Below are 24,754 nucleotides of genomic sequence, written 5' to 3'. Positions count from 1 at the left end.
GATACATATAGAAGGAGCTATGAGTCTGCTCCTCCTCCTGCAGGGTGATACATATAGAAGGAGCTATGAGTCTGCTCCTCCTCCTGCAGGGTGATACATATAGAAGGAGCTATGAGTCTGCCCCTCCTCCTGCAGGGTGATACATATAGAAGGAGCTATGAGTCTGCCCCTCCTCCTGCAGGGTGATACATATAGAAGGAGCTATGAGTCTGCCCCTCCTCCTCCTGCAGGGTGATACATATAGAAGGAGCTATGAGTCTGCCCCTCCTCCTGCAGGGTGATACATATAGAAGGAGCTATGAGTCTGCCCCTCCTCCTGCAGGGTGATACATATAGAAGGAGCTATGAGTCTGCTCCTCCTCCTGCAGGGTGATACATATAGAAGGAGCTATGAGTCTGCCCCTCCTCCTGCAGGGTGATACATATAGAAGGAGCTATGAGTCTGCCCCTCCTCCTGCAGGGTGATACATATAGAAGGAGCTATGAGTCTGCCCCTCCTCCTCCTGCAGGGTGATACATATAGAAGGAGCTATGAGTCTGCCCCTCCTCCTGCAGGGTGATACATATAGAAGGAGCTATGAGTCTGCTCCTCCTCCTGCAGGGTGATACATATAGAAGGAGCTATGAGTCTGCCCCTCCTCCTGCAGGGTGATACATATAGAAGGAGCTATGAGTCTGCCCCTCCTCCTGCAGGGTGATACATATAGAAGGAGCTATGAGTCTGCTCCTCCTCCTGCAGGGTGATACATATAGAAGGAGCTATGAGTCTGCCCCTCCTCCTGCAGGGTGATACATATAGAAGGAGCTATGAGTCTGCTCCTCCTCCTGAAGGGTGATATAGAACAATCAGTTTTGTTTTAAAATGTATCACATTTCTATTGTTTTTCAGATGACCAAGATTATTCTCCCTAAGATGTTGCTGAGGTATGTCGGTGTCTGTCTCTCTGTCTCTGTTGGGGGTGGAGACTTAATGTTGTTACATTTGTATCTTCATCCTTTCTCTTGCTCTCCAGTTGCGCTCAGTGCAGAGGTACATACACTATAATTTATCTCTGTATAAGTGAAATTCTACAACTTTCCAGTATTCTTTATGTTTTAATGTTTTCAATGCCTCTGCTTGCTGTTAGAGACTATACATCTCCCCCTAATAATACCTCCTTCTGCTCAGCCCTGGTAGAACAGAGTGGTTATTATTAATTAAGGACCTGGTGGGACAGGATCGTCCATGAACTTCCATGAGGACAGAGCCTTGTTAACCTTGGGCTCATTTTGCTTGGTCGTAGAGATCACAATTAACAATGTTGTACGTGAGTCAAGACCTACTGTACCAATGACTGGAAGCAACCTCAAGTATCATTCAAATGTCCATAGTAAGGATCTTGAAGGACTCCCCTCCAGTGATACTTGGGGCAGGATGAACCGACCTTCAGTGTAACTACCGTTATGTGGCCAGGGCAAGAGGGGGCCCAGTTGGGATCATCTCCTCTTCTACTGGGGTTGGAAACTTGGTCAGGTCTCTATCTTCTAAAGGAACTACTTTTAGCAAATGAGGCAGTGGAAAAAATGGCCCACTAGTCATTGAAAGGGGTTTGGGTGGAAACCCTTCTGTCCTGTGTGTGGGGGGCCTGGTTTGATCCTTGCTATGTGGCCCTTACTTCACTATGTTAGCCACTGCCTTCAGTCTACATACTTCTCCAACACTAGTAAGACAGTGGAGGTCATCATGAAGTTGTAAAAGTATTACCTGCCTCAACCTTCACTGGGCTTCACCCAGCGGCAGTGCCATGGCCTGGAAAACCTCTCCACTGTACAATCGAGATCTACCATAAAAAATAAAAAATGCCCTATATCGCTGGGAGCTGGAAAATGTGAAAACCGTGAAGCTGATGGTCACTGACTGGCATTGACCTCTCTTTCTTAGGAAGAAAGGACTGATCATAAACCTCTCCTCCGCTGCTGGAAACCGTCCTTATCCAATGTCAGCGATGTATGGTGCATCTAAGGTACCTGTAGTATCTCATATAAAGCATATGCCCAATCTGTGTCCACCTGTGGTATATTGATTAGCCTCATGTGTGGTGGCACTTGGAGTCTCTTCAGGTTTGTATGGTAATTATAGGGATGTGGGTGATAATGATGATGTTGGTAATCAAAGTAGCGGTGATGATGATAGGAGTAACATTGCTAACTCTACTGATGATGATGTTAGTAAGATTAGAGATGATAAGTTTAGTGATACTGATGGTTAAAGTGATGATGATGATGAAGATCGGGACAGTGGTGAATATAGCAATTAGCGTATCATCATTATAAGCACAATCATCGATAGAATTTTCATTATCACTATCATTATACTATAGTCGTCGCTATAATCACCCACATCACTATCATTATCAGCATGATCACCATTCCCATTGGCGGGCCGGCCAGGGACATTTTCTGACTCCCTGTGGGCCTCCTAAGCCCTCCTCTTATAGAAGCTCGATGGTTGGCCCTCAGTGGTCGGGTGTTTACACTCATCAAATAGTCAATAAAAACACAGCACTCCATAGAGTCTTTTAATTGAACGCTTCTGTGTTTATCTCTCCATCCAAAAGAAGGTTATACAGTGTCCAACGTTTCTGTCCTCTCCCAGGACCTTGTTCACGGCCAGATCATGAAGCAGTAGACTGCGCTGTTGGATGGAGGAACGCCACCAGGGAAGAGTTCAATTAAAAGAATCTACTGAGTGCTGTGGTTTTTTCAACCATAAGCCCTTCTCTTGGCCGCCAGCCAGGTACATAAAGATCTAATGCTCTCAGCATTGATTAATGTAGAAACATCACACCCTGTATGGCTATGCTCAGGATGATGATATGGTTTTATACTGGGGCGTGAGTGACAGTATATTCTGCTGCACTGTGGTATTTGGTTCTGCTGGGGCAGTATATTATGCTGCACTGTGGTATCTGGTTCTGCTGGGGCAGTATATTGTGCTGCACTGTGGTATCTGGTTCTGCTGGGGCAGTATATTGTGCTGCACTGTGGTATTTGGTTCTGCTGGGGCAGTATATTGTGCTGCACTGTGGTGTTTGGTTCTGCTGGGGCAGTATATTGTGCTGCACTGTGGTATTTGGTTCTGCTGGGGCAGTATATTGAGCTGCACTGTGGTATTTGGTTCTGCTGGGGCAGTATATTGTGCTGCACTGTGGTATTTGGTTCTGCTGGGGCAGTATATTGTGCTGCACTGTGGTAATTGGTTCTGCTGGGGGCAGTATATTGACCTGCACTGTGGTATTTGGTTCTGCTGGGGCAGCATATTGTACTGCACTGTGGTATTTGGTTCTGCTGGGGCAGTATATTGTGCTGCACTGTGGTATTTGGTTCTGCTGGGGCAGTATATTGTGCTGCCCTGTGGTATTTGGTTCTGCTGGGGCAGTATATTGTGCTGCACTGTGGTATCTGGTTCTGCTGGGGGCAGTATATTGACCTGCACTGTGGTATTTGGTTCTGCTAAGGCAGCATATTGTACTGCACTGTGGTATTTGGTTCTGCTGGGGCAGTATATTGTGCTGCACTGTGGTATCTGGTTCTGCTGGGGGCAGTATACTGTGCTGCACTGTGGTATTTGGTTCTGCTGGGGCAGTATATTGTGCTGCACTGTGGTATCTGGTTCTGCTGGGGCAGTATATTGTGCTGCACTGTGATATTTGGTTCTGCTGGGGCAGTATATTGTGCTGCACTGTGGTATTTGGTTCTGCTGGGGCAGTATATTGTGCTGCACTGTGGTATTTGGTCCTGCTGGGGCAGTATATTGTGCTGCACTGTGGTAATTGGTTCTGCTGGGGCAGTATATTATGTTGCACTGTGGTATCTGGTTCTGCTGGGGCAGTATATTGTGCTGCACTGTGGTAATTGGTTCTGCTGGGGCAGTATATTGTGCTGCACTGTGGTATTTGGTTCTGCTGGGGCAGTATATTGTGCTGCACTGTGGTATCTGGTTCTGTTGGGGCAGTATATTGTGCTGCACTGTGGTATTTTGTTCTGCTGGGGCAGTATATTGTGCTGCACTGTGGTATCTGGTTCTGCTGGGGCAGTATATTGTGCTGCACTGTGGTATCTGGTTCTGTTGGGGCAGTATATTGTGCTGCACTGTGGTATTTGGTTCTGCTGGGGCAGTATATTGTGCTGCACTGTGGTATTTGGTTCTGCTGGGGCAGTATATTGTGCTGCACTGTGGTATTTGGTTCTGCTGGGGCAGTATATTGTGCTGCACTGTGGTATTTGGTTCTGCTGGGGCTGTATATTGTGCTGCACTGTTGTATCTGGTTCTGCTGGGGCAGTATATTGTGCTGCACTGTGGTATCTGGTTCTGCTGGGGCAGTATATTGACCTGCACTGTGGTATTTGGTTCTGCTGGGGCAGCATATTGTACTGCACTGTGGTATTTGGTTCTGCTGGGGCAGTATATTTTGCTGCACTGTGGTATTTGGTTCTGCTGGGGCAGTATATTGTGCTGCACTGTGGTATTTGGTTCTGCTGGGGCAGTATATTGTGCTGCACTGTGGTAATTGGTTCTGCTGGGGGCAGTATATTGACCTGCACTGTGGTATTTGGTTCTGCTGGGGCAGTATATTGTGCTGCACTGTGGTAATTGGTTCTGCTGGGGCAGTATATTGTGCTGCACTGTGGTATTTGGTTCTGCTGGGGCAGTATATTGTGCTGCACTGTGGTAATTGGTTCTGCTGGGGGCAGTATATTGTGCTGCACTGTGGTAATTGGTTCTGCTGGGGCAGTATATTGTGCTGCACTGTGGTATTTGGTTCTGCTGGGGCAGTATATTGTGCTGCACTGTGGTATCTGGTTCTGCTGGGGCAGTATATTGTGCTGCACTATGGTATCTGGTTCTGCTGCGGCAGTATATTGTGCTGCACTGTGGTATTTGGTTCTGCTGGGGCAGTATATTGTGCTGCACTGTGGTATTTGGTTCTGCTGGGGCAGTATATTGTGCTGCACTGTGGTAATTGGTTCTGCTGGGGGCAGTATATTGACCTGCACTGTGGTATTTGGTTCTGCTGGGGCAGTATATTGTGCTGCACTGTGGTATTTGGTTCTGCTGGGGCAGTATATTGTGCTGCACTGTGGTATTTGGTTCTGCTGGGGCAGTATATTGTGCTGCACTGTGGTATTTGGTTCTGCTGGGGCAGTATATTGTGCTGCACTGTGATATTTGGTTCTGCTGGGGCAGTATATTGTGCTGCACTGTGGTATTTGGTTCTGCTGGAGCAGTATATTGTGCTGCACTGTGGTATTTGGTTCTGCTGGGGCAGTATATTGTGCTGCACTGTGGTATTTGGTCCTGCTGGGGCAGTATATTGTGCTGCACTGTGGTATTTGGTTCTGCTGTGGCAGTATATTGTGCTGCACTGTGGTATTTGGTTCTGCTGGGGCAGTATATTGTGCTGCACTGTGGTATTTGGTTCTGCTGGGGCAGTTTATTGACCTGCACTGTGGTATTTGGTTCTGCTGGGGCAGTATATTGTGCTGCACTGTGGTATTTGGTTCTGCTGGGGCAGTATATTGTGCTGCACTGTGGTAATTGGTTCTGCTGGGGGCAGTATATTGTGTTGCACTGTGGTATCTGGTTCTGCTGGGGCAGTATATTGTGCTGCACTGTGGTATTTGGTTCTGCTGGGGCAGTATATTGTGCTGCATTGTAGTATCTGGTTCTGCTGGGGCAGTACATTGTGCACTACATTGTGCTGCGCTGTGGTATTTGGTTCTGCTGGGGCAGTATATTGTGCTGCACTGTGGTATGTGGTTATGCTGGGGCAGTATATTGTTCTGCACTGTGGTATTTGGTTCTAGTGGGGCAGTATATTGTGCTGTACTGTGGTATTTGGTTCTGCTGGGGCAGTATATTGTGCTGCACTTTGGTAATTGGTTCTGCTGGGGCAGTATATTGTGCTGCACTGTGGTATTTGGTTCTGCTGGGGCAGTATATTGTGCTGCACTGTGGTATCTGGTTCTGCTGGGGCAGTATATTGTGCTGCACTGTGGTATCTGGTTCTGCTGGGGCAGTATATTGTGCTGCACTGTGGTATTTGGTTCTGCTGGGGCAGTATATTGTGCTGCACTGTGGTGTTTGGTTCTAATGGGGCAGTATATTGTGCTGCACTTTGGTATTTGGTTCTGCTGGGGCAGTATATTGTGCTGCACTGTGGTATTTGGTTCTGTTGAGGCAGTATATTGTGCTGCACTGTGGTATTTGGTTCTGCTGGGGCAGTATATTGTGCTGCACTGTGGTATTTGGTTCTGCTGGGGCAGTATATTGTGCTGCACTGTGGTAATTGGTTCTGCTGGGGGCAGTATATTGACCTGCACTGTGGTATTTGGTTCTGCTGGGGCAGTATATTGTGCTGCACTGTGGTATCTGGTTCTGCTGGGGCAGTATATTGTGCTGCACTGTGGTATTTGGTTCTGCTGGGGCAGTATATTGTGCTGCACTGTGGTATTTGGTTCTGCTGGGGCAGTATATTGTGCTGCACTGTGGTATTTGGTTCTGCTGGGGCAGTATATTGTGCTGCACTGTGATATTTGGTTCTGCTGGGGCAGTATATTGTGCTGCACTGTGGTATTTGGTTCTGCTGGAGCAGTATATTGTGCTGCACTGTGGTATTTGGTTCTGCTGGGGCAGTATATTGTGCTGCACTGTGGTATTTGGTTCTGCTGGGGCAGTATATTGTGCTGCACTGTGGTATTTGGTTCTGCTGGGGCAGTATATTGTGCTGCACTGTGGTAATTGGTTCTGCTGGGGGCAGTATATTGACCTGCACTGTGGTATTTGGTTCTGCTGGGGCAGTATATTGTGCTGCACTGTGGTATTTGGTCCTGCTGGGGCAGTATATTGTGCTGCACTGTGGTAATTGGTTCTGCTGGGGCAGTATATTGTGCTGCACTGTGGTATTTGGTTCTGCTGGGGCAGTATATTGTGCTGCACTGTGGTATTTGGTTCTGCTGGGGCAGTATATTGTGCTGCACTGTGGTAATTGGTTCTGCTGGGGGCAGTATATTGTGCTGCACTGTGGTATTTGGTTCTGCTGGGGCAGTATATTGTGCTGCATTGTAGTATCTGGTTCTGCTGGGGCAGTACATTGTGCACTACATTGTGCTGCGCTGTGGTATTTGGTTCTGCTGGGGCAGTATATTGTGCTGCACTGTGGTATGTGGTTATGCTGGGGGAGTATATTGTTCTGCACTGTGGTATTTGGTTCTTCTGGGGAAGTATATTGTGCTGCACTGTGGTAATTGGTTCTGCTGGGGCAGTATATTGTGCTGCACTGTGGTATCTGGTTCTGCTGGGGCAGTATATTGTGCTGCACTGTGGTATTTGGTTCTGCTGGGGCAGTATATTGTGCTGCACTTTGGTATTTGGTTCTGCTGGGGCAGTATATTGTGCTGCATTGTAGTATCTGGTTCTGCTGGGGCAGTACATTGTGCACTACATTGTGCTGCGCTGTGGTATTTGGTTCTGCTGGGGCAGTATATTGTGCTGCACTGTGGTATGTGGTTATGCTGGGGGAGTATATTGTTCTGCACTGTGGTATTTGGTTCTTCTGGGGAAGTATATTGTGCTGCACTGTGGTAATTGGTTCTGCTGGGGCAGTATATTGTGCTGCACTGTGGTATTTGGTTCTGCGGGGGCAGTATATTGTGCTGCACTGTGGTATCTGGTTCTGCTGGGGCAGTATATTGTGCTGCACTGTGGTGTTTGGTTCTGATGGGGCAGTATATTGTGCTGCACTTTGGTATTTGGTTCTGCTGGGGCAGTATATTGTGCTGCACTGTAGTATCTGGTTCTGCTGGGGCAGTATATTGTGCTGCACTGTGGTATCTGGTTCTGCTGGGGCAGTATATTGTGCTGCACTTTGGTATTTGGTTATGCTGGGGCAGTATATTGTGCTGCACTGTGGTATTTGGTTCTGCTGGGGCAGTATATTGTGCTGCACTGTGGTATTTGGTTCTGCTGGGGCAGTATATTGTGCTGCACTGTGGTATTTGGTTCTGCTGGGGCAGTATATTGTGCTGCACTGTGGTATTTGGTTCTGCTGGGGCAGTATATTGTGCTGCACTGTGGTATTTGGTTCTGCTGGGGCAGTATATTGTGCTGCACTGTGGTATTTGGTCCTGCTGGGGCAGTATATTGTGCTGCACTGTGGTAATTGGTTCTGCTGGGGCAGTATATTGTGCTGCACTGTGGTATCTGGTTCTGCTGGGGCAGTATATTGTGCTGCATTGTAGTATCTGGTTCTGCTGGGGCAGTATATTGTGCTGCACTGTGGTATCTGGTTCTGCTGGGGCAGTATATTGTGCTGCATTGTAGTATCTGGTTCTGCTGGGGCAGTATATTGTGCTGCATTGTAGTATCTGGTTCTGCTGGGGCAGTACATTGTGCTGCGCTGTGGTATTTGGTTCTGCTAGGGCAGTATATTGTGCTGCACTGTGGTATGTGGTTATGCTGGGGCAGTATATTGTTCTGCACTGTGGTATTTGGTTCTTCTGGGGCAGTATATTGTGCTGCACTGTGGTAATTGGTTCTGCTGGGGCAGTATATTGTGCTGCACTGTGGTATTTGGTTCTGCTGGGGCAGTATATTGTGCTGCACTGTGGTATCTGGTTCTGCTGGGGCAGTATATTGTGCTGCACTGTGGTGTTTGGTTCTGATGGGGCAGTATATTGTGCTGCACTTTGATATTTGGTTATGCTGGGGCAGTATATTGTGCCGCACTGTGGTGTTTGGTTCTGCTAGGGCAGTATATTGTGCTGCACTGTGATGTTTGGTTCTGCTGGGGCAGTATATTGTGCCGCACTGTGGTATTTGGTTCTGCTGGGGCAGTATATTGTGCTGCACTGTGGTATCTGGTTCTGCTGGGGCAGTATATTGTGCTGCATTGTAGTATCTGGTTCTGCTGGGGCAGTATATTGTGCTGCATTGTAGTATCTGGTTCTGCTGGGGCAGTACATTGTGCACTACATTGTGCTGCGCTGTGGTATTTGGTTCTGCTAGGGCAGTATATTGTGCTGCACTGTGGTATGTGGTTATGCTGGGGCAGTATATTGTTCTGCACTGTGGTATTTGGTTCTTCTGGGGCAGTATATTGTGCTGCACTGTGGTAATTGGTTCTGCTGGGGCAGTATATTGTGCTGCACTGTGGTATTTGGTTCTGCTGGGGCAGTATATTGTGCTGCACTGTGGTATCTGGTTCTGCTGGGGCAGTATATTGTGCTGCACTGTGGTGTTTGGTTCTGATGGGGCAGTATATTGTGCTGCACTTTGATATTTGGTTATGCTGGGGCAGTATATTGTGCCGCACTGTGGTGTTTGGTTCTGCTAGGGCAGTATATTGTGCTGCACTGTGATGTTTGGTTCTGCTGGGGCAGTATATTGTGCCGCACTGTGGTATTTGGTTCTGCTGGGGCAGTATATTGTGCTGCACTGTGGTATTGCTGGACCTGCCTACTTCTGTTGTTGCTCCGTAAATTTCGACCCGCCTACAATATCGGGCCACTTTTTTTTTTTTCCAGGGCTACTTTAAGTTCCCAGTCCGCTTTTAACCATTACTTTTACTATTGTTATTATGACTGTCGCCTTCACCTTCATCATCTCATCATCATGCTGTCTCTTTTTTAGGCTTTTGTGGACTTCTTCTCCCGCTCCCTCTACTACGAGTACAAACATGATGGGATTATAGTTCAGGTAACAGTATTACCTCCATTAGCTGTCAATCACACATACTACAGTGGATTAGAGATGCCGCGAACATAAAATTTTCCGTTCGCGAACGTGAATTTCCGCAAATGTTCGCGAATGGGCGAACCGGGCGAATCGCCATAGACTTCAATAGACAGGCGAATTTTAAAACCCACAGGGACTCTTTCTGGCCACAATAGTGATGGAAAAGTTGTTTCAAGGGGACTAACACCTGGACTGTGGCATGCCGGAGGGGGATCCATGGCAAAACTCCCATGGAAAATTATGTAGTTGACGCAGAGTCTGGTGAGTTAAATTCGCAATGCGATTAATATAACCTGTATTAATCGCATTGCGATTACATCTTAGATCTGAGTTCCTAATGGTTGTATTGCTAGAATATAACGAATATTGAGAATATAGTGCTATATTCGTCAATTCTAGCAATTTTAGCAATACAACATAAAGTAACACAGTACTGTGTGTTAAGTAGTACTATTCTTATCAGTTTAATCCCTGTTATGTTCCCTATCAGGGGACGTGTATATGGAATAGATTTTAGGAACCGGGAGATGGAAAAAGATGCTTGGTCGGTCCTCCTACGTCCAATTTGGGGCACTGCGCGTGCGATCTAATGTGCCACCAGATATGAGTGGTGTGTTAAGTAGTACAGTCGTGGCCAAAAGTTTTGAGAATTACATAAATATTGGAAATTGGAAAAGTTGCTGCTTAAGTTTTTATAATAGCAATTTGCATATACTCCAGAATGTTATGAAGAGTGATCAGATGAATTGCACAGTCCTTCTTTGCCATGAAAATTAACTTAATCCCAAAAAAACCTTTCCACTGCATTTCATTGCTGTCATTAAAGGACCTGCTGAGATCATTTCAGTAATCGTCTTGTTAACTCAGGTGAGAATGTTGACGAGCACAAGGCTGGAGATCATTATGTCAGGCTGATTGGGTTAAAATGGCAGACTTGACATGTTACAAGGAGGGTGATGCTTGAAATCATTGTTCTTCCATTGTTAACCATGGTGACCTGCAAAGAAACGCGTGCAGCCATCATTGCGTTGCATAAAAATGGCTTCACAGGCAAGGATATTGTGGCTACTAAGATTGCACCTCAATCAACAATTTATAGGATCATCAAGAACTTCAAGGAAAGAGGTTCAATTCTTGTTAAGAAGGCTTCAGGGCGTCCAAGAAAGTCCAGCAAGCGCCAGGATCGTCTCCTAAAGAGGATTCATCTGCGGGATCGGAGTGCCACCAGTGCAGAGCTTGCTCAGGAATGGCAGCAGGCAGGTGTGAGCACATCTGCACGCACAGTGAGGCGAAGACTTTTGGAAGATGGCCTGGTGTCAAGAAGGGCAGCAAAGAAGCCACTTCTCTCCAAAAAAAACCATCAGGGACAGATTGATCTTCTGCAGAAAGTATGGTGAATGGACTGCTGAGGACTGGGGCAAAGTCATATTCTCCGATGAAGCCTCTTTCCGATTGTTTGGGGCATCTGGAAAAAGGCTTGTCCGGAGAAGAAAAGGTGAGCGCTACCATCAGTCCTGTGTCATGCCAACAGTAAAGCATCCTGAGACCATTCATGTGTGGGGTTGCTTCTCATCCAAGGGAGTGGGCTCACTCACAATTTTGCCCAAAAACACAGCCATGAATAAAGAATGGCACCAAAACACCCTCCAACAGGAACTTCTTCCAACAATCCAACTACAGTTTGGTGAAGAACAATGCATTTTCCAGCACGATGGAGCACCGTGCCATAAGGCAAAAGTGATAACTAAGTGGCTCGGGGACCAAAACGTTGACATTTTGGGTCCATGGCCTGGAAACTCCCCAGATCTTAATCCCATTGAGAACTTGTGGTCAATCCTCAAGAGGCGGGTGGACAAACAAAAACCCACTAATTCTGACAAACTCCAAGAAGTGATTATGAAAGAATGGGTTGCTATCAGTCAGGAATTTGCCCAGAAGTTTATTGAGAGCATGCCTAGTCGAATTGCAGAGGTCCTAAAAAAGAAGGGCCAACACTGCAAATACTGACTCTTTGCATAAATGTCATGTAATTGTCGATGAAAGCCTTTGAAACGTATGAAGTGCGTGTAATTATATTTCACTACATCACAGAAACAACTGAAACAAAGATCTAAAAGCAGTTTAGCAGCAAACTTTGTGAAAACTAATATTTGTGTCATTCTCAAAACTTTTGGCCACAACTGTACTATTCCTATCAGTGTAATCCCTGTTACGTCCCCTATCAGGGGCCGGTGTATGGAATAGATTTTAGACAACCGCAAAGAGTTGTCAATAGTTGACACACTCATGACAAATTTTATTCCTCTATGCGTCAATCTTGGTGTAGTGATGACTGTGCTCGTGCGCACGTTTGGGAGATTGCAGGCGATGGCGGTTTTTCAAAGCCTATGGTCGTGCTGAGGTAGTTCAGTGACAGTTAAGTGACCCAGAAAACAATGATTCTGCAGTTTGGGCCCATTGTTGGCCTAGTAGGCTTTAATGATCACCTTAGATGATCACAAACAAAATTAATGTTTTTTCTATGCAAAATTATCCAGCCGATCGCTTTTGGTCTGTTCACAATGAAGCAACGACCTTATCATCTGGGGTGTGCCAACATTGCCATTGCCAACACACTCATAGAGGTGGTCGCTTCATTGTGATACGCAAGCCCCTTCACCACAACAAGGTAACGATCACGAAGGGGAATTGACACATGTATGTGCCTTTTTTTTGGGGGGGGGGGGGGGGGGGGGGTTGAAGCCACAGTGCAGCACCAGAGGCCAGAAAAATTAGGCATGTACACATGCCTGAAAAATTTATGTTTGTTTCCCAGGCAGAAAGTGCACTAAAACATTGCGGCTTGAACCCTAGTTGGTGGCGGATAAGTCACGCAAGTCATCCGGCATGCAGAGATAAAATACAGCAGCGTGTGGACCATTTTTAGCCCAAAGCAGCTCATCTCATCACTAGGCCTTTTTTAGTTGAATGTATCGCCCACTGTCAGTCCCTTCGGGATCCATCCCTCATTCATCTTAATAAAGGTGAGGTAATCTAGACTTTTTTGACCTAGGCGACTTCTCTTCTCAGTGACAATACCTCCTGCTGTGCTGAAGGTCCTTTCTGACAGGACACTTGAAGCGGGGCAGGCCAGAAGTTCTATCGCAAATTGGGATAGCTCAGGCCATAGGTCAAGCCTGCACACCCAGTAGTCAAGGGGTTCATCGCTCCTCAGAGTGTCGATATCTGCAGTTAAGGCGAGGTAGTCTGCTACCCGTCGGTCGAGTCATTCTCTGAGGGTGGACCCCGAAGGGCTGTAGCGATGCGTAGGACTTAAAAAGCTCTTCATGTCCTCCATCAACAACACGTCTGTAAAGCGTCCTGTCCTTGCCGGCGTGGTCGTGGGAGGAGGAGGATTTTTTTTTCACCTCTTCCCCTGTTAGATTCCCGTTGTACTGTGACATCACCCTTATAGGCTGTGTGAAGCATACTTTTTGATTTATTTTGGAACTGCTGCATCCTTTTCGACTTGCGGTAATTCGGTAACATTTCAGGCACTTTCTGCTTATACTGGGGGTCTAGTAGCGTGGCCACCCAGTACAGGTCGTTCTCCTTCAGCCTTTTTATGCGAGGGTCCCTCAACAGGCACAACAGCATGAAAGACCCCATTTGCAGGTTGGATGCCGAGCTACTCATGTCCCGTTCCTCGTCCTCAGTGATCTCACTGAAGGTATGTTCTTCACCCCAGCCACGTACAACACCACGGGTACCAGATAGGTGACAACGAGCACCCTGGGATGCCTGTTGTAGTTGGTCTTCCTCCTCCTCCTCAAAGCCACATTCCTCCTCTGACTCCTCTTCCTCACAATCCTCTTCCAGCGTTGCCGCAGGTACAGCAAGCGATGCTGATAAGGCTGTTTCTGGTGGTGATGGTGACCACAACTCTTCCTCTTCCTCTTCACGCTCATCTACGGCCTGATCCAGCACTCTTCGCAGGGCACGCTCCAGGAAGATAACAAATGGGATGATGTCGCTGATGGTGCCTTTGGTGCGACTGACTAGGTTTGTCACCTCCTCAAAAGGATGCATGAGCCTACAGGCATTGCGCATGAGCGTCCAGTAACGTGGCAAAAAAATTCCCAGCTCCGCAGAGGCTGTCCTAGCACCCCGGTCATACAAATACTCGTTGACAGCTTTTTCTTGTTGGAGCAGGCGGTCGAACATTAGGAGTGTTGAATTCCAACGTGTCAGGCTGTCGCAAATCAAGCGCCTCACTGGCATTTTGTTTCGCCGCTGAATATCGGAAAAGTGCGCCATGGCCGTGTAGGAACGCCTGAAACGGCCACACACCTTCCTGGCCTGCTTCAGGATGGCCTGTAAGCCTGGGTACTTATGCACAAAGCGTTGTACGATCAGATTACACACATGTACCATGCACGGCACATGTGTCAACTTGCCCAAATTCAATGCCGCCAACAAATTGCTTCCGTTTTCACACACCACTTTGCCGATCTCCAGTTGGTGCGGAGTCAGCCACTGATCCACCTGTGCGTTCAGGGCGGACAGGAGTGCTGGTCCGGTGTAACTCTCTGCTTTCAGGCAAGTCAACCCCAAGACTGCGTGACACTGCCGTATCCGGGATGTGGAATAGCCCCTGGGGAGCTGGGGAGGTGCCGTTGATGTGGAGCAAGACGCAGCAGCAGAAGAGAACTCAGCCGAGGAGGTTATGGAAGAGGATGGAGTAGGAGGAGTAGAGGAGGTGGCAGCAGGCCTGCCTGCAAGTCGTGGCGGTGTCAACAACTCCTCTGCAGAGCCACGCATTCCATGCTTGGCAGCCGTCAGCAGGTTTACCAAATGTGCAGTGTAGGTGATATACCTGCCCTGACCGTGCTTTGCAGACCAGGTATCAGTGGTCAGATGGACCCTTGCCCCAACACTGTGTGCCAGACATGCCATGACTTCCTTTTGCACAATCGAGTACAGGTTGGGGATTGCCTTTTGTGAAAATAAATTTCGGCCGGGTACCTTCCACTGCGGTGTCCCAATAGCTACAAATTTTTTGAAGGCCTCAGACTCCACCAGCTTGTATGGTAAAAGGTGGCGGGCTAAGAGTTTCGACAAGCCAGCTGTCAGACGCCGGGCAAGGGGGTGACTCTGTGACATTGGCTTCTTATGCTAAAACATGTCCTTGACAGACACCTGACTGTGGGCAGATGAGCAGGAACTGCTCAAGGCGAGAGGCGGAGTGGCGGATGGTTGAGAGGGGGCAGGGAGGACAGCAGTGGTTGATGTGGCTGAAGAGGCTGGACCAGGAGCAGGATGGCGGCTTTGAGTTTGTGTGCTGCTTGTACTCATGTGTTGATCCCATAGGCGTTTGTGATTTGAGATCATGTGCCTTCGCAAAGCAGTTGTACCTAGGTGGGTGTTGGACTTCCTACGACTCAGTTTCTTTTGGCACAGTTTGCAAATGGCATCGCTGTTGTCAGAGGCAGACACACAAAAAAAATGCCACACTGCTGAGCTCTGCAATGACGGCATTCTGGTGGTGGCAACAGCATGCGTTGATTGGCGTGCTGTCTGGCTGACCCCGGGTGCCGATACTTGCTGTCTGACTGTGCCACTAGCTCCTTGCGACGACCTCCCCCTGCTTCCATCTCGTCTCCTCCTCTCTGTCTCCCCATCTGAACTTTCCCCCTGTTCTTCTTCTCTTTGAGCGGGCACCCACGTGACATCCACGGACACATCGTCATCATCAACCGCTTCACTTGTATCTGACAACTCAGCAAAGGAAGCAGCAGCGGGTACAACATCATCATCATCACACAGTACGTCCATGTGTGTAATGCTGCCTGACTGAGACATATCCCTGTTATCTACATCCTCTGGCAATAATGGTTGCGCATCACTCATTTCTTCCAACTGATGTGTAAATAACTCCTCTGACAGATCAAGTGAAGCGGCTGTGGTGCTAGTGTTGGTGGTGGCGGCAGGCGGGCGAGTGGTAACTTGAGAGGTGCCCGAAGCTGAGCTGGAGGAGGATGGTGCGTCAAGGTTCCGAGCGGAAGCTGTAGAAGATTAGGTGTCCTGTGTTAGCCAGTCAACTATGTCCTCAGAACTTTTCGAGTTCAGGGTACGTGGCCCCTGAACACTGGGCATTATTCTAGGGCCAAAGGGAATCACAGCACCACGACCACGATGGCCCCTGCGGGGTGGCCTGCCTCTGCCTGTCATTTTTTTAGATTCGTTAAGTTGTACTATGTGTGCAAGGTACTGTGACACCAGATATGAGTTGCGCTGGTGACACTATGCGCTTGCAGCTGGGCCTTAAACACACAAACACGTGCAGGTAACTGACTGCTATTTATTCAGTCAAAATTGTTGTTTTTCTTTAAATGGAATCGAATGTGACACCAGATATGAGTTGCGCTGGTGACACTGTGCACTTGCAGGGCATGAAACACACACGCTTGCAGGCAACTGACTGCTATTATATTACAGTCCAAAAACTTTTTTTTTTTTTTTTTAAATGCAAGCTACTGTGACACCAGATATGAGTGGTGGCACTGGGCAAGTGGGCACAGTATACGCTGTGAGCCTGACACACACGCTGGCAGGCAACTGCTTCCGAATGAATCTAAAATGGATGCTGTCCAGGAGGTGGGAGGGTCTGGGAGGGAGGGTCTGCTGCTGATTGGCTGGAATGTGTCTGCTGACTGTGAGGTACAGGGTCAAAGTTTACACAATGATGACGAATAGGGGGCGGACCGAACATCGCATATGTTCGCCCACCGCGGCGAACGTGAACAAGCAATGTTCGCCGGGAACTATTCGCCGGCGAATAGTTCGGGACATCTCTACAGTGGATATCAGATGGAAGTAGAGAACCTGTGTCCTTGACACTATCTGGGGTTCTCTGATGACCTCTAGGGCCAGAACTGAAGACTACCATGATGTGACATATTAACCCTTGCTGTTCTTTAATTTACAGCATTCACTTAATAATGTAACGATTAAGGAGCAGGCACCAAAACTCCATACATGTCCCCTCTTCTCCTTGTTCCAAAAATGCTGTGATGATGGTCAGAAATGCTGCATCTGATACTCCAGTCACACCTAGTGCTGCCCAAAAAATGTACTGCAAGCACTGACCGCATGTCAATTCGTCCTATAATTTCAGGCATTTAAAGGAAATTTGTCCCCAGGAGGAGCGATCTGTTGTATGATTCTGGAGAAAAAGTACTTTTAACCAATATGTAGATGAGCAGGTCATTGCATTGAGGGTGGTCTCACCTTTAATCCTCCTCCGTCCTCTGCCAGCTCCTCCTTCTTGATTGACAGGGCCAGGTTCCTGCATAGTCCTCTCACCTGAAGGAGATGGAGGGGTTGACAGAGAAGAAGGAGGAGGAGCACAGGTGCACAGAGGGGCTTAATCCACTTCACTTTTCATTTCATATGAAGTAGAACAAGAAACAGAGTTACATAGTCCATACAGTTCAAATAAGACATACGCAGGGCCGGTGCAAGGCTTTTTGCTGCCCCCTCATGTCACTCACTGACTGACACACACACACACACTGACAGGCACGCACTCAGACACTCACTAAATGACGTACACAGAAACTCACTGACAGACACACATACACTCACTGACAGACAGACACACACTCACTGACAGACACACACCTACCCACTGAAACACACACACACACACACACGGAAACTCACTGACAGACACTCACTCACTGACAGACAGACACACACTCACTGACAGACAGACACACACTCACTCACTGACAGACACACACCTACCCACTGAAACACACACACACACACGGAAACTCACTGACAGACACTCACTCACTGACAGACACTCACTCACTGGCAGACACACATACATTTACTGACAGAAAGACAGACATACATACACTCACTGACATAGACTCACTGACAGACACTCACTGGCAGACAAACACATACTCACTGACAAACACACAGACACTTACTGACCGACAGACATCCACACTCACTGACATACACTCACTCACTGACATACACACACACAGACACTCAATGACAGACACACATACATTTACTGACAGAAAGACAGACATACATACACTCACTGACATAAATACACAGGCAGACACTCACTCAGTCAAACACTTAAACACTCACCTCCCTGGGGTCCGGTGTGGTGCAGCTCCTCAGTCCTCCAGCGCGCCGTTTAGTATACCGGGGCCGGAATGACGTCATATTCCGGCATCACAGAGGGCGCGCGAGGGAGGAGTGGGGAGCTGCTAGAACAGCCTCCCTTGCCGCCTGCCTCCTCTCCTCCAGTAATTTACTGGCAGAGCAGGCACCTGCCATCAGGGTAAGCAGATGCCTGCTCTGCCATATTTAAGAAGGACCTCCACCTCCTGGCCCCCCTGTAACGGCGCTGGGGGCGGCTCAAGAGCCGCTCACCCAGGGCTGCAGCCCCAGTCAGGGGGAGCCCACCAGGGCTCCCCCAGCAGACCGGCGCCCAAGGCGAACGCCTAGTTGGCCTATATGGTTGCACCGGCCCTGGACATACGTCCATGTCCCCAGACAATAGAAACGTGTCCCCAGGTATCTAAAAAGACGTAACAAGTCTATCAGAAAAATCTTCTGAGGCTACAAACACTGGGTAGTTATGTCCAAGATGATGGACAGATACAATGTAATGGGGGGGGGGTTTCTGCTATTTAGCTCTACTTCTCATGTCCAGTATATCCCAGTAGTCTCAGATCTTCCCTATCACAGGACACTCTCAAATCTGCATTAAATCAAGAGCAGAGGACACTGTGTAACATGTTTATTCCAAATGATCACAAGCAAAAACAATGTTAAGAGCACTCAGTATCAAAATCCATGTGGGACTCGTAGGCCGACCCAGGTTTTTCCCCTCAAATGGCTTTTTCTGGGGCATGGTCATCATCCAGCCACCCGGTATAGACATAGTTACAATGGAGTAAGTCCAAATACACATGTATAATACTTCACTTCTCCAATGGCATAGTCTTATCCCAGCTATAAAAATCCAAATACAAATAAGAACTGCACATTTTCTCCTTATTATTGATATTTCTCTATAGCCAGTAAGCCCCAATTATGGGGGATTCAGGTATACATTTCATCACAAGTACATAACAATAAAGTTGGACTAAGGAAATACTGGTTCTTCAAGATATTAATAAATTGCGGAGGGTTTCAGGATTTTATTTTAAACCCATATCTATGCAAGAAAAAAACCTATATGCTCCCCACAATCTACAATTTTTTTATTGTTTATTATTCAAATGTTTATTGATTTAAAATAGCATAACAAGATGTGCAAAGATAGGCTGCATTTACAATAAAAGTAAATATCAACAATAAGGGAAGTAAAATAATGAGACAAGTATGAACAATATATCATGACAATAAGAGGGTTTACACAGTGATCCTTCCTGACAATTGCTCATCAGGGGAGTTGACCACTGGATTTACATGCAGCGATCTCCTCCACAGTATGGGTAGGAGAGATCACGAATGCCATCGCTCGTCCCCATACAGATTCATTGTTTGCCGGTAGCAGAGTGCCGTCTAGACAGCATGGTCTGCTTTCCACAAACGATGATTTAGATGTCCGCACAAACGATCCTATCACCTGATGAATGAGCATTTTGCTCGTTCTCTGGGTAATCAGCGGCACCTTTCACCGGCAGATTGGCAGTGTAAAGGGCCCTTTAGACACTGATAATATGGTGTGCAAAACAGGGGGTAGCAAAGTAGGTAAAAAAAGGCAAGGGAGGGTAGTGAAAGTTGTGGGAAACCGGTTAGGAACATATAAGGTAGAGAAGAGAAGAAAAAGAGAAAAAAAGAGAGGAGAGTGAAAAGGGAGATGAATGGAAAAAAAAGGCCTTTTGGGGAAAAGTTGGGTTGCTATAGGTCTCAGCAAATGGCAAATTAGGCATAAAGGGAGGAGTTCAGGGGAATGTGACAGAAAGTTTCCCAGTAAAAACAGGTTCTAGCGTAAAGAATTCTGTCTTTGGGCATATGGGAGAAGAGTTCTTCCATGAGTTGCATTATAGCAATCTCCTCGTGCCATTCAGCAGGCATGGGAGGATCAGTGGAATGCCAGTGGCATAGGATAATCGTCTTGGCAGCCTGAAGGAGGTGTTGAGATAAGCCAAACATAAACAGATGCACTGATTCCAGGTTATTTGAGATAGGAGTGCCTGTTACTACGTGGATAATATTCAGGAACACATCCCAAAAGCCACTAAGAAGAGGACAACCCCACCATATGTGAGTCATAGTACCTTCTAAGGTGCCACAAGGCCAATAGCTGTTTGAAACAGTCAGATACCACTGATGTAAGATAGTTGGGACTCAATGCCACCTGGACAATACTTTATAGCATGCTTCTTGGGCTTTAGTAGATAGCAATCGATGAGTTATGTGTGAAACATTTTGACCATTGGGCAGTAGAAAATGTATTCCTATGCCTGGCAAAAGGGGGGTGTATCCAGAATTCCAAGATACTAGAAGCTTACATACTATGGAAATTGTATGGGTTCTTGTGGAGGACTGTAATCAAATATTTCCAAATAGAGTCAGTTCTTGAGCTGTCATTTTATTTTTTTACTGAGGGGAAAAAAATTGTTGCAATTGAGTATATTCAAATTGATGATGGGGCAATATAGATTCAGATACAATTGAATTGAGGGGTTTCATAGTTCCTTTGGAGAGAGAACATGGTGGACTCTTAAAGGGAACATATTTTTACTGTTAATAAAGGAGAGAGCGGATGATCCTGGTCGGAATAACGGATTGTCCGTAATGGGGATTAGAGGGCCTTTCATGTCAACAAGAGGATCTTGGTGTTTATTAAGGAACAAGATAGGGATGGCTTGCCATTTGTGAATGATAATTGGGTTGTTATGGTAGATGAGGATGGCTATATCCATGGAAGGGATGCAGAGATTGTGGCCAGAGATCATGGGCAATGCCGACCTATGATTTAGAACCATTATCGTGGAGCAGGTCAATAAGCCGTTACCTAAAGTTAACAATCCAGAAGGCCAATTCCACCTGCATTGTTCGGGCGAATGAGAATTTAACTATGAATTTTGGGTTTTCCTGAAGGCCGTATGAAAGAACCGAATAAGCAGTGTTTTTTATGTCCAGTAAGAAGTATGTATACAGATGGGTATGGTCTGCAGGAGTTACAACAGGCGAGGCAGAAGAGACATTTTCAGAATACTAATTCTGCCGAACTATGAAAATTATTTACGGTTTTAGTTGTTCTTTTTGCCCAATCCAATAACTTGACCCAGAGGATTAGTGGGTTCTTGTCCGCTTTGGACCAGTAATGTATTATGGGTATTCCTCACTTTTTATTGCAAGATATTGGAATTCCCATTCATAAATATTTTTTTCTCCCCCTGCATTCTCTAATAATTTAAATTCCTTCTTATATTTTTCAATTGGGTAATTTTTATTTTTTTCATATTTCCAGGACCCTCTGTATAATAATCTATCCCTTCCTTATCTGCTGGTTTTATCATCACACTTATCATACGCTCGCTCCGTACAGTATTGAAACAAAGTTCTATGTGAATCAACTTCGGATGTTTCATCCGGAGTCGATTCACTCTTTCCTAATGGTAACCCATCAGCACATTTCCAATCATATAGGTCTAAATATTACACTTAAGCTACACATCGATCTTAGCCGTGACCAAAGATCGCTAAGGAACAGGACGCCATTAAACTTGAGATACTGTTTCCTTTACTACCCAGAGTTTGTAGCTGTTGTAGCTTTGTGAATGTTATAAATTGACTATTACTGTCACATCTGTGACAGGTCCCAGAAGGTCTGAAAGATTATCTACGCATTAGTTATCTGACAGCCTCTTTTGGTTTTACTTTGTCTGTGTGTTGCTGGTATGTCCACACCTCCTGTTCAGGTGTGGATCATGTGACCTCTACCACACCCTATTTAGTCTGACTTTTCCCATCACTCCTTGCTTGGGATAGCTTCATTTGGTCTTGGAAGAGCTGGAGTGTGGTTCGTGTTGAAGTCCTGTTCATCCTTCATCCTCTGAAGTTAAGTGTTCCGCTTGTCGTGTTTTGCATCCCCCCCTCCCCGGTTGTTTACTAGGCCTCAGTGAGACGCTAGTTCCTTCACCAGGGAAGGAACAGGTGGTCTCTGCCCTGTCATTATCTTTAGGGCATCTGAGGGTCACCAGGGTTTTCTAGGTTCCCGTGTATGGGTATCTCTACCATCGAGAGGTGCCCATACGGATAGGAGTTAGGGCCAGGAGCAGGGTTTTATAGGTGGTGACCCTTTTCCTTCCCTAGCGGTGAGGCCTAGTGTCTTTCCCCTTCCTTCTTGATTGTCTTTTTGTGTTCTCCCCTACTACATCCGTGACAATTACCCAGTTTCTCCATATTCCTCTTGTCTGTGTCTCCGCATTGCTAACAGTATCAGACTGTGCACACACAACTCAATGCATGGCTGTGTACTGTAGCTGTTCAACCATAGTTAAAATAAGTTGTGTCATAAAAAGTCTCCATGCAGCCCAGGCCTTATTTATACGTTTCCAGGAGAAATAACAGAGGAATGCCACAGCAAACTTGTTACATAAATGAGAATATAAAGGTTTACTATAACAGACATGTCAGGCAGATGACTGATCCTCTATAAATCAATGGCAATTTCTTCTCTTCACTTTTCTTCTCCATCTGGCCCAGACTGCTATGATGACTTCTTTTGACAGCATTTCCAACTTTGACAGCAGCACAAATAAATGCAGGTCCTTAAACTAATTGCAGACACTAGTAACAGGAAAATGTCCAGCCCCTCCTCTCATACAGTAGTCTCTGAAAGACTCCCACCAGTCTTTCTTTTTAAATACTAGTCACAGCCGGACTCCCTAATTTCTTCCATACAGTAGCCACAGCAGGAATCCTCCGGGACATCCTTTATACTGTAGTCACAGCAGGACTGTCCTCCGGCCTTCTACTCTCACAAAGTAGTCACAACAGGAATGCCCCCAACCCCTCCTCTTATAATAGAGTCACAGAGTGCTCCCAAAAGTCCCAATCTCTCACACAGTAGTCACAACAGGACTAGCCCCTCTCCTCAGCCTCTCTAGCAACCTCTAAATAAATGAATACCCCAAACAAAACCCCTAAATTAATCCATGGCCTAGATTTTTAAATAAATTTTAATCATGGACCCTAAAATTACTTCAGACCCCAGACAAGGCCTAGATAAGACCCCAAAATAGCCAATCAAAAGGAAATAAGAAATAAGGGCTGTTTAAAGTGATGGCTAACCTCTGTCTCCACAGTCTGTTCTGCCATACCTGGTGTCCACCAACCTGACTCGCAATCCAGCCACCAGCATTCTGGTGAAGACCAGCGATGACTTTGTCCGGAAAGCTCTGAACACCGTGGGGTACACCCATCGCACCAATGGCTGCATCTCCCACTCCATCCAGGTACAACCAACTTATCTTCTCAGGCTGTACTGGCTCTTTAAATGGCAACTGAAAAGGGGTCGTTTATTTACAGTTGTTTTTCCTTTGCAGGGATACATCATAGATAACCTGCTGATTGAGAACATCATGACCTCTTGGCTCTGTCAATACATTGCTGGCTGTGCCATGAGTCTGCTGGTCAAGATAATAAAAGTCAACTAGAGCCATCAATAAACAATCATGGAAGTTGTACTGTGCACTGTCTGTAAAGCGCTGAGAAATATGCTGATTGTATACCAATAAAAAAAATATTATCTGTACAGGATAAGATATTGAGCATTAGAAGAGAATACAGCAGGACCAAAGAAATGGTACTGTGCATGTGGTCGTACAAGGAACCCCTGGACAAGAGAGGATCCATGTATACAGAATAAGGGCAGATACTGAGGAACTCTTTTTTAATTTTATACAAAAATACAAAAACGTTGCCATAAAATTTTCCAAACAAGGTATAAAGTATATACACTTACCCTACTGGCCCAGCTACATGCATACTATCTCATTCATACCTACTAAAAAAAGAAAATGGAGAAAATGAAACTTAGCCTAACGTAAACATCCGATCCGGCTGAGCCCCGACTATATACAAATTTATACAAATTAATCAGAACAGAAACTAAATTACAACTTCTTACAATAAAAAATAATAAACATAAAATAATCATAACAGAAATATCAAATAACTATAATAATTTTTATTTTTTTAAAATTATTTTTAATTTTTTTTTTTTTTAATGTAAATTTATTTTTATTTTTTTACACACATATATGAGAAAACAAACCTATACTAACCCTACCAATCTATCTATCCCATCACCTTCACCCAGGGCCAACCTCCGCCTCCTGTCCCTCCATGAGGCCAGCCCTTCCACCACCACCCACACCCAGCCCCTCGCCTCATGTCCTCCTATGTCCGCATAGTCCAGGGCTGGATGCAGGTCTCCCCATACAAAAATATGAACCCCCCCACCCCATCCCACCCAACCTAACTACACCCCACTTACCCTATCATACAATATATACATCTTATAACAAACATATCAATCTATACAAACCAATATTAAAATCCACCCGAAGGCCCAAGTTCAGTCATTTGCAAACCTTTCTTCAAAAACTCATCTTAAATACAAAACAAAAACCTAATGTGAAAGCCTCAGCCCAACACCAGGAAAAGTGCTACTGAGGCTAAGGCACATCAAAGGTGAAGCCTCTCCAGAGGTAAGAGACCCCATCCGTACCCACCTTCTCGCACTCAAGAGAGCGAACCTTCGCCAGGTCACCTAGAATGTTCCTACACACCTCTTCCACAGGGAGGACTTTCTGCTGGGTTGAAACTAAACACCGTGCGTTCCATGTGAAGTACCTGATCACTATGCTAACTATAAAAGCTGTGCATGGGTCCCTTCTTCCCAAACCTTTGAATGCTCCATAAGCCCATTCCGCATAGGAG

At 46.3% G+C, this 24,754-nt stretch overlaps 1 protein-coding gene across 1 annotated transcript in view; it reads left to right on the top strand.

The window, feature by feature from the left end:
- LOC120986585 (very-long-chain 3-oxoacyl-CoA reductase-B-like) overlaps positions 1–23,564 on the top strand; it is a 61,889-nt gene extending 38,325 nt beyond the window's left edge. The window contains exons 7-11 of the mRNA XM_040415246.1: positions 890–924; positions 1,922–2,003; positions 9,671–9,736; positions 23,116–23,265; positions 23,356–23,564. Coding sequence (XP_040271180.1) covers positions 890–924; positions 1,922–2,003; positions 9,671–9,736; positions 23,116–23,265; positions 23,356–23,466 — 444 coding nt within the window. The 3' untranslated portion in view covers positions 23,467–23,564. The remainder of the gene's footprint in view (positions 1–889; positions 925–1,921; positions 2,004–9,670; positions 9,737–23,115; positions 23,266–23,355) is intronic.
- Positions 23,565–24,754: the final 1,190 nt, after the last annotated feature.

Source organism: Bufo bufo, chromosome 1 (assembly GCF_905171765.1).
Source record: "Bufo bufo chromosome 1, aBufBuf1.1, whole genome shotgun sequence".
In the NCBI taxonomy this organism is placed as follows: domain Eukaryota; kingdom Metazoa; phylum Chordata; class Amphibia; order Anura; family Bufonidae; genus Bufo; species Bufo bufo.
Note: the sequence above shows the minus strand (reverse complement) of the source record. Positions and strands in the feature narration are given on the sequence as shown.